This window comes from Topomyia yanbarensis, chromosome 2 (assembly GCF_030247195.1).
Source record: "Topomyia yanbarensis strain Yona2022 chromosome 2, ASM3024719v1, whole genome shotgun sequence".
Taxonomy (NCBI): Eukaryota; Metazoa; Arthropoda; class Insecta; order Diptera; family Culicidae; genus Topomyia; species Topomyia yanbarensis.
The window spans coordinates 342601687-342611698 of record NC_080671.1 but is presented as its reverse complement, the minus strand read 5'-3'; the positions used below and the strand labels follow the sequence as shown (position 1 = coordinate 342611698).

At 47.9% G+C, this 10012-nt stretch overlaps 2 protein-coding genes across 2 annotated transcripts; both read left to right on the top strand.

The window, feature by feature from the left end:
- The first annotated feature begins 5330 nt into the window (after positions 1-5330).
- Positions 5331-7031, top strand: LOC131680652 (uncharacterized). The gene has a single exon (XM_058961365.1). The coding sequence runs from the start codon at positions 5331-5333 to the stop codon at positions 7029-7031; it is 1701 nt and encodes a 566-aa protein (XP_058817348.1).
- A 1943-nt stretch (positions 7032-8974) lies between these two features.
- Positions 8975-9670, top strand: LOC131680650 (uncharacterized). The gene has a single exon (XM_058961364.1). It carries the CDS (start codon positions 8975-8977, stop codon positions 9668-9670), a length of 696 nt encoding a protein of 231 aa, XP_058817347.1.
- Positions 9671-10012: the final 342 nt, after the last annotated feature.

The window sequence follows — 10012 nt, the reverse complement described above, 5'->3', positions numbered from 1 at the left end:
GGAGAGGCCGGTAAGAAGAAGCCGTGAACGTCTCACAGCTGAATCTTAACCACTGCGTATCTGCTCAGCAGCTGCTGTGGCAGTCGGTCTCGGAGTCGAGGACAGATGTCGCCCCCCTATCCGACCCGTACAACGGCCCTGCCGATAACGGCAACTGGGTGGCGGACGGTTCTAGGATGGTGGCAATCTGTACAACGGGACGGTTCCCGGTCCAAGAGGTAGTACACTCCTCTGCGGAGGGTGTCGCGATTGCCAAGATCAATAGTGTGTTCTATTGTAGCTGCTATGCCCCACCAATGTGACCCATAGAACAGTTCAACCAGATGATCGACAGGCTTTCGTCCGACCTGGTGTGTCGGAAGCAGTTTGTCGTAGCGGGAGATTTCAACGCTTGTGCAGTGGAGTGGGGCTGCCGCTGTGCAAATAGCAGGGGCCAATCGCTACTGGAGGCGCTTGCGAAACTCTTCTTCTTCTTCGCTTCTGTTTGGCTTGTTTGTGAAACAAAGCCCAAAATGGCACAGCGTATAAAGCTATATTGCCAGTTAATTTTCGTTTATAGTCCAATGGACTTTACTTTTTGTGACTAACCGACGATAAATTCGCAGCGCCACAAAATTGGTCCACCACAGCACGAGTAATTCGCCCAATCAAGGTGAAAGAAGCGAATTATCCAGCACTCGGTGAAAACCAACATGTCGACACGTTGAAATTTTCACCGGAAGAGCTTGCGAAACTCGACGCAGTGCTAGTCAATGATGGTTCCGCTAGCCCATTCCGTAGGAATGTGGTCGAGTCGTATATTGACGTAAAGTTTGGTGTGCAGCATCTGAGGGCGGGTAATCCCTGCCAGGTACGCGCCAATCACTTCGACAGCGAAGTTTTCACCGTGGCCCTGTGACTGGAGGCCAACACCGACAGTCTAAGCGGGGATGCGCTGGTAGCTGTTCTATCACGCGCGTGCGATGCCACTATGCCGAAGAAAACCCTGCCAAGGAATGGCAGACGCCCGGTATATTGGTGGAGTGCCGAGATTGCAGCCCTACGATCAGCTTGCCTCAAAGCTAGACGTAGGATGCAGCAAGCCCGCACCGAGGAGGTAAGAGTGGACCGCCGTGAAGTTTTTCGAGCTGCGAAATCGGCCCTTAATAAGGCCATCAAGAGCAGCAAGAGAGCGTGTTTTGACAACCTGTGCGAGGGTGCCAAGGCGAATCTGTGGGGTGACGCCTGCAGGATCGTGATGGCAAAGACCACATCCCGAACGGTCTCCGGACCGGTTGGCGAGGATTATCGAAGTACTCTTCCCGTCTCGTGCCACAAGTCCCTGGCTCCTTGCGCCGCAAGGCACTGGCCGAAATGGTGGCCCCGGTGACGAACGAAGAGCTACTTGCAGTGGCTAATTCTCTAGCAACGAACAAAGCTCCAGGGCCTGATGGAGTTCCAAACAGCGCTCTCAAGGCAGCAATCATAGCGAACCCGAACATGTTCAGGCTAACTATGCAGAGATGCCTTGACCAGTGCCGTTTTCCTGATAGATGGAAAAGGCAGAAGTTGGCACTGTTGCTGAAAGCCGGGAAGCCGCCGGGTAACCCATCGGCGTACAGACCAATCTGTCTGATCGACACGACGGGCAAATTGCTTGAGAGGATCATCTTCAACAGGTTAACTCCGTACGCAGAAGATATGGATGGTCTGCAAAGTAATCAGTTTGGTTTTCTAAAAGGCAAGTCCACGGTGGACGCTATCAACTCAGTGGTAAGGACCGCCGAGATAGCGATTCAACGGAAAAGGCGAGGTATTCGATATTGTGCGATAGTGACACTTGATGCGAACGCATTCAACAGCGCAAGCTGGGATGCCATCGCGCTCTCGTTACACCGGCTTAGTCTGCCTATACCGGATCTTGGAAAGCTACTTCCAGAACCGTGTGTTATACGAGACCGATGCTGGTCAGAGAAGTGTTCCTATTACCGCAGGAGTCTCGCAAGGTTAAATCCTGGGCCCGGTATAAGGGAACCTTATGTATGACGGGGTTCTGAGACTAAAGTTCCCTCCTGGTGTGAAGATTGTGGGCTTCGCCGATGATGTAACCTTGGCGGTCTACGGAGAGTCAATCCCCGAGGTAGAACTAACTGCGGCACATGCGATTAGCACTGTGGCGGAATGGATGAGCGCGAGAGGCCTGGAACTCGCCCAACATAAGACGGCGGTGGTTATTGTCAGCAATCGCAAGTCGGTACTGTCGTATCCATGGTCGAAGCATTCTCCGCTTCAAAGAGTCTTCACCTATCAATAGTTCTTAACAGACTGAATCGTATTCGCACTTCCATCGGTTTCTCTGCCGCAAAATATATCAATACACGCTTACGTGTGTTCGATGTCTGTAGTCACTGCATGACACGCTGAAACGCACACAGCTGTACTCATTGCTCTTGTATTTTGTCAACCAGTCAATCCCTCTTCTTCTCACAAGGCATATATAGTGAAACTTACACACCAATGAGACTGCTTGAATGTTCTTATCCTGTTGCATTCACATTCGTACCGATTCATTAAGGTGGAATGTATACGTTATACTTACATATTCTAATATTGGAATGATATTTCTTAAAATTATCGGTTTTAGATAAATTATTTCTCTTCCAACAATATCTTATACACTACAGGTACAACATGCAGTTATTCAAGCGGGAGAAGTCGCGATAACTTCAAAGCGGAGTCTGAAGACTCTTGGGGCCATCATAGATGACAAGCTGACCTTCGGCAGCCATGTCGACTATGCGTGCAAGAAGGCTTCGACGACTGTTGTGGCATTATCGAGGATGATGTCCAACAGCTCTAAGGTGTGCGCCAGTAGGTTACTGGCAGGTGTTGCCGTATCTATCCTTAGGTACGGTGGGCCGTCCTGGGCGAGAGCACTGGATGTATCCAGTTACCTTCGGATGGATAGAGAGAGAGAGCACCCAAGTAAGCCTCATACAGGACGCACGAACGCGTGAGCGAGAGTGAATGAGTACATCAAGTACAGCCATCCCCCCAGAAGTAATACCGAGAGGTAGTCACTGGGGGAAACGATGGGGGAGCCCAATGGAGTTTAGTCGGTATTAATGGCAGCGTCACCATTCGAGCCCGACTCGCCCCCAGTACACCCCGTGTGGTAGCTTGGCAACTACCACACGGGGTGTACTGGGGGCTGTACTGGGCTAGTACGTAAATGTATTCTCCATTGTAAAAAAGCCCTTTCCGCTCTAGCTAATCAATCACTAGTTAGTCATGCTTGTCATCTGCTGCTCGGCGCGCCGTATTTTCTGGAACCTGCAGGCTATCTGAGTGGTTGCAGTCGAGACTGCGTTCCACTTCTCCACGGATTGACACATCAGCTGAATAAGGGTATCAGGGGTTGTGTCCTAGCCGCAGACGTCAAACATTGCTCTTCTTTCGACGTCGAAACGAGGACATACGAACAGTATGTGTTCGGCAGTTTCGTCTACACCTGGGCAGTTAGGGCAGGCTGGGACCTCCGCGTGCCCGAACCTGTCGAGGTACTGTCGGAAGCAGCCGTGGCCTGACAGGAATTGTGTCAGATGGAAGTGAACTTCCCCATGGGGTCTTCCCACCCAGCTCGATATGTTAGGTATCAGCCGGTGGGTCCATCTACCTTTCGAGGAGTTATCCCACTCACGCTGCCATCTGGCGACCGAGGCCACCCAGGTGCGCTCGCGGGCTCCTCTATTTCCACGTAGCTAGAAACACTCCTCATCTTCCCGAATGACCAGCCCGACTGGTATCATACTCGCTATCACGCAGGATGCATCGTGTGATACCGTGCGGTAGGCAGATATCACTCTGAGGAACATCACGCGGTAGGTGCTCTCCAGTTTCTGTAGGTAACTGGTTACCCTCAGTGCTCTTGACCATGACGGGCCGTCGTACCTGAGGATAGATACGACAACGCCTGCCAGTAACCTACGTCTACTGGCGCACACCTTTGAGCTGTTGGACATCATCCTCAATAGTGCCGCAACAGCAGTCGACGCTCTCTTGCATGTATAGTCGACGTGGCTGCCGAAGGTCAGCTTGTCGTCAATAATGACTCCGAGAGACTTCAGACTCCGCTGTGAAGTGATCGCGACTTCTCCCACATGGATAACTGCATTGTTGATGCGTCATTCTAACTCAGAAATCTAAATATCTAAACTTATATTGAACTAAACCTAAATACCTACAATAACGAAATTGCTAACCTATTAATCCAGTGAACCTAAAACCAATTAAAAACTACCATCCTAAACCTCGCACAAAGGCTGCGCCACCCTAGTAATAAGCACAAAATCCCGCAATACAACATAAAACTGCGATAGCAAGATCGTACCAATCGATCATACACCACACCAGCACACAGAAAGAATGATCGCAGCACCGTGTGAGACGGAATAGGCAAATCAGCTGACAAAGGCAGTTGACAAATATACCTCGATTCATCAAGTACAGTTCGTACGTACCTCCGCCAATAGTCTGTCGTCGCGAGTGAGAAATTTGTTAGTAGAGATTGGAGTTGTGAAATCCCCCCGATAAATCAATACGTGCAGTGAGAAATCGATGCTAGTTTACTAGCGAAGAAAGGGCCCTTATATAGTGCAGTGTAGTGCAGAGGAAAGGATTTTCCGTGAAACAACCTGCGATTAGAAGTGGAAGCAGTGAATTTTGATGTGATCACCGACGATCATCCTGGGCCGTCTCTCAAGGAGAAGGAAGAAAAACCTCTGAAACGGAACCCCAAGTAAGTCGCCCCAACATTGGTCCTTCGAGCCGGATCAGAGGAAACCCCAACCAGTTGGATCGGTGCGGTGAGTACACCATTGGAATTTTCTGCTGACGCGACGCTACTGCATAGACACTGCCCGTCACAGCCCCCGTGCCTATTGATTAGGCCATTTTCGACGCTATCGTCCATCGCTGTAATTCAGTGCGAATTTTTACCATCGCAGCTGATTAGCGCCAAGTCGGAAACAGATTTTTTTGGAAAATTTCTGTTCTCGATAAAATTACATGCTTTTGCTAAGGTGGTGGTGAGTGGTAATTTCGCGTAGATTGGTACGCTCGCGTCGGGAAGGATATTTCGTTCGATTTGCGTGCCATTCTCGGTCGTTCCACGAAAAAGTGACATACCGTGATGGGAAGGATTTTTATCGTTCGATTTGTGTCATTTTTCGATTCCGTGTCGTGTAGGAACGGTACCCGTGCTGGGAAGGAGTTCGATTTTTCGATTTGTACCGTTTTCCCGTTTCCGATATTTAAAGTGGTGGTAGTGAAGATCAGTGAAGTGTACAGTAATGGCGACCAAGACAGAAAAGAAACTGTCAGAGTACGTGATCCAACGGAAAGGAATCCTTGTAGTTCAGAAGGCAGTGGAGAAGTTTGCAGAGGATTTCGATTGCGACCGGGATGCCTGCCAAATTCCAATTCGCCTCGATTCACTGGACCGAATCTACAAGGAGTTCCTAGAGGTACAAGGGCAGATCGAGCTGTACGATAAGTCAGAGATGTTCGATACCCACCTGGAAGAGCGCATGGATTTCGAGACGCGGTATTGTAGAGTCAAAGGTTTTCTATTGTCGAATCGTGCTGCTGATCCCAACCAAACCATACTGAACAGCACAATGGCGACCCCTGCTCACGTTTCTTCCTCGTTCCACCTACGCTTATCCAAGATCGACCTACCTAAGTTTAACGGCGATTTCTCGCGATGGCTCGCATTCCGTGACACATACACGTCGATGATCCACAGCAATGCAGATATTCCGACGGTTGCGAAACTGCAGTACCTGCTGCAGTCGTTGGAGGGAGAAGCCAGGAAACCATTCGAGTCCGTAGACATTGAAGCAGATAACTACGCATCGACTTGGGAAGTATTACTAAAGCGGTACGACAACAAGCGGTTCCTAAAGCGTCAGCTCTTCCGAGCTCTATATGACCTCCCACCGATCAATCAAGAAAGTCCCCAAGAAATTCATGTTTTGGTTGATGATTTCTACCGGCATGTGAGGGCTTTAGCAAAGTTAGGCGAACCAGTCCATTATTGGGACACTCCGTTGGTAAACCTCCTTTGTTACAAGCTAGATCCAACTACACTACGTGCTTGGGAGGAGAAAACCAGCAACAACGACGACGTAACCTACGATATGCTGATCGAATTTCTTTACCAACGTGCCCGTATGCTGACGTCCGTTATAACCGATCTGCGATATCGGTCACAACAACCTGTTACAGCCAAGATGGCCGGTTCGATTCCAACCCCAAAACCATTCAAGGTGGTATACAAGGCAGCTACCGTTGAATCGAACTACAGTTCTCTGCCGTGTCTCGCCTGTCCAGAGAAGCATTTACTCTTCCAATGTCCAGCATTTTCCGAGATGTCCGTCTGCCAGCGTCGTGAACTGGTTTCCCAGAAACGCCTATGCTGGAATTGCTTCCGTACTGGACACCAAGCCAGGAACTGTACCTCCGTGTTCTCCTGCCGTAACTGCCACGAAAAACACCACTCCTTGTTGCACGAGCCAGCACCGTCGAACATACAATCTACTCCTGTCGTGGCAGTAAGCCAGCCTATTCCCTCGACGTCCGCCATCGCTGGCCCTTCCAGCTCGGTGAATCCGAACAACCAAGTGAGCATGTCAGTCCGGGCTGAGCACAGTACAGTCTTGCTAGAAACAGTTTGCCTCCTCGTCGTAGATCAGAACGGCAAGGAAATACCCGTACGTGCACTCCTGGATTCAGGATCCATGTGCAACTTAATAACCAACAAGCTTGCAAATTCCATAAATCTTCGTCGCACCAAGGTGGATGTCGCAGTAGCTGGTATAGGTGACTCCACCAAGCAGATCAAGTGCCAATTGACTGCTAGGATCAAGTCGAAGTCGACACCGTACTCCACCAATCTTGAGTTCCTGATCCTCAAGAGACCGACGGTAAACCTTCCGACCGTTCCGATCGACACTTCCACTTCTCTTAGCTCGCATTTGAGCTCTACGTAATAACTCTCCTACGATTACCTTTCAGGAAAACGAACTATGGTCATCAGATCACTGTTACAGGGCACAAGCGTATTCGATATTCTACTACCATCATCTGGGACCAAGGGATCTGTTGGTGTAGATACAACGAATAAACAAATAAACTGAAAAACAGAGCTTAAACAAGATACACCCAGTTGCTTGTTATTTTTACATCACCAGAAGGAACTTGGCGAACCCGTATTATCGTGTTACGTTCTTCCCATAGGTCAAGGTTGTAGTTCAACCTGGATCTATATCTCAGGACAACGATGAATGCGGTTACTCAAAAACAGTATTTTAGCTCAGTCAAGAACATTCTCGATGATTTCATATGAGCGTATGTTCACGATAAGATCTATAAATATTCTCACCCCAGTGAAGATGCGTTGAAATTCTATATTGCAAACGCTTAGGCGTCGATGCCGGAAACGTAAATTTTAAGATGCTCGAGATTCAGTCCTCGACTGAAGAATGTAACTGACAACATTTCAAACAATTTAATCAAGACATGTCAAACAATGATTTTAAGGCATAACATTATTTCCTTATCAATTGTTTTGATAGAAGAACTTTTGATTGACATAAACGCATAAGAGTCCCATGTGGATTTTTGTCGAAAATGAGTTATCCGTTGGATTGTATTCTGTATCACCACTGAATCACACTGCACAAATAAGATTACCTGGTTTGTTCAGAAAATATCAAAAAAAATACCAAAACATGGTTGTCCCATCCATTTGGCTCAATGGATGGGACAATCTTGAACAGCATTTTTCTCGGCTTGCTGTTTTTCAACATGGGACTCTTATGCTGTTATGGGCAGCATAGAACTTCGCGCACCTTGTAGAATTCATTCATAAATTCGTTCAAATCAGTCAAGATCAATTACTTCACGCTGAATGACCCATAACTAAAGTTCAATAATTTTTGGTGATGCGTTTGCAGACAAAACTTACCGCTCCTTCATCTCCATCGGCGTGATTTGTCTCCACTCGTGATAAGGGTAAACTGCTAGCTGCCTCTTCCGTCACCAGTCGATACATGTTTAATCGCTTCATCATACTCTCGAATCCTTTCACGTCCATCGTCATTGACTGAGGGTCTCCAAACTCGAGGAAAATTTTCTGCATAAAACTGTCCAGCTTCTCTTTCACCGCTCAATTATACAGACTATCGTCATCCTCATCGTCCTCACCGTGTACGTGATCGTGGCCGTGGTGGTGATGATCGTGTCCGTGCGCATGGCGCTTAACGACGCGAGCTTTCTCGTGAACGAACCGCGCACCGTCTAACCGCCGGAAGTCCAGTTCTCTGCGGTAGACTGTGTTTGCACCGACCACGGATGATAACCGTCCCTCCAGTTGTTCGTCATCGTGCTGTTTGCAAGGTAGATGATCGGCACACAGCAAACATACAACACACACCGCCACAATGTGCCGGGCCATTTCTATTTTTCCACCACCGGAACCGAATGTTTGATCGAATCAGGGCTCGTTGGATCGGTTCGTGCGTACGTCGATTGGGAGAACGATAATCATGTGATAGATATCACTCTGTCTCTCCTATCCGCCAGATGGATGGATTGATGTTTCCATTGAGTGATGGCTTACTGGATAGCAGATTCCTTTACGGTTAGTTCTGAAATGAAATAAAAATAAATGAACATTAAAATTTGACCTTCTACATTGAGTACATCATGGAAATTTTTAAAAATCAACCTGTATACCAGTGTCATGATCGCTTTACAAACATGTCTGCTTGAATAAATCAGCAAATTTCCTATTCCGCTCATAACCGAATTTATTTCGTAAATTAGTTATCACAAACCGTGCATGGAATTTTGAAAAGCTGCACCGCGTCGTCTCGAAACCCGGACAGTACTGGTCAACCCGCAAAAACGAAACAAACACCAAAACAACACAATGAGTGCCTTATCTACTAAATTGAAACTCAATTGCATCGTGTGGAAGCTTCCCGAGTTGTCGTTGGCAGACCCCAGATTCCATATTCCATCCGACATTGACATGGTTGTCGGTGGTGAAGCGTACCACGAGCTGCATCTTGGCAGCAAGCGTTCCCTGGGAGAGGGATTACCGTTGCTAATAGAAACAGTGTTTGGATGGACTGTTTCCGGGAAGATATCCATCGATCATCCCACCGTTCCCCGCGTCTGCCATCTAACCACTGTCGATCGAAGCTTAGATCAAGCGTTGCAGAAGTGCTGGGAGCTGGAAGCTGTTGAGCCGTATTCTGTGAATTCCGTAGAAGAAAAACAGAGTGAAGAATTTTACACTACTACCACCACTCGCGATTCGTCCGGTCATTATCTCGTTCGTTTTCCACTCACCCGTGATCCGCTAGTCAACCTCCGCAAATCCAGAGCCATCGCCGAACGTCTATTCGCATACTGCAAATTCATGGACGAATCCGCACGAATAGCGCACATGAAGAAGCTCATCGATCCAGTAGACGATGTGAACTCGCACTGTTTCCTCCCGCACCATCCTGTGTTCAAGGAATCCAGCACAACCACGAAGGTCCGAGTCGTCTTCGACGCGTCGTGTAAAACGGCCTCAGGATTTTCAGTCAACGGAACCACTGGAGGCATCCGCAATTAAATTCGACTTTGACTGCGAAAATCACAACCTACTTTGATGATTTTTTTCTTTGCATCGCCGCAAATAGTAGATGCGTTCCAGTATTTGGAGAAAATTTAATGTGCAGTACTCCGAAGCAAACTGGAAGATGGTTCTCGTCTTTTTTTGTCTCCGAAACGTAACCGGATCAATCAGGGTTTTTGTCCCGAGGAGTAACGCTCAACGAACCACACGTAGCTGACCAATATTGAACGCTCAGCTTTTAATTTTCTTCCAACATTTTTTGAGAGCGAAACTGTAGATTAAATCTTATGTTTCTGGGAATAAAATTTTACTTGTTCTTCATTTTGCACCCTACCGAAA

Excerpts from the sequence above, each read along its gene's own strand:
- LOC131680652 (XM_058961365.1), top strand. The coding sequence starts at position 5,331 with ATGGCGACCAAGACAGAAAAGAAACTGTCAGAGTACGTGATCCAACGG.
- LOC131680650 (XM_058961364.1), top strand. The coding sequence starts at position 8,975 with ATGAGTGCCTTATCTACTAAATTGAAACTCAATTGCATCGTGTGGAAG.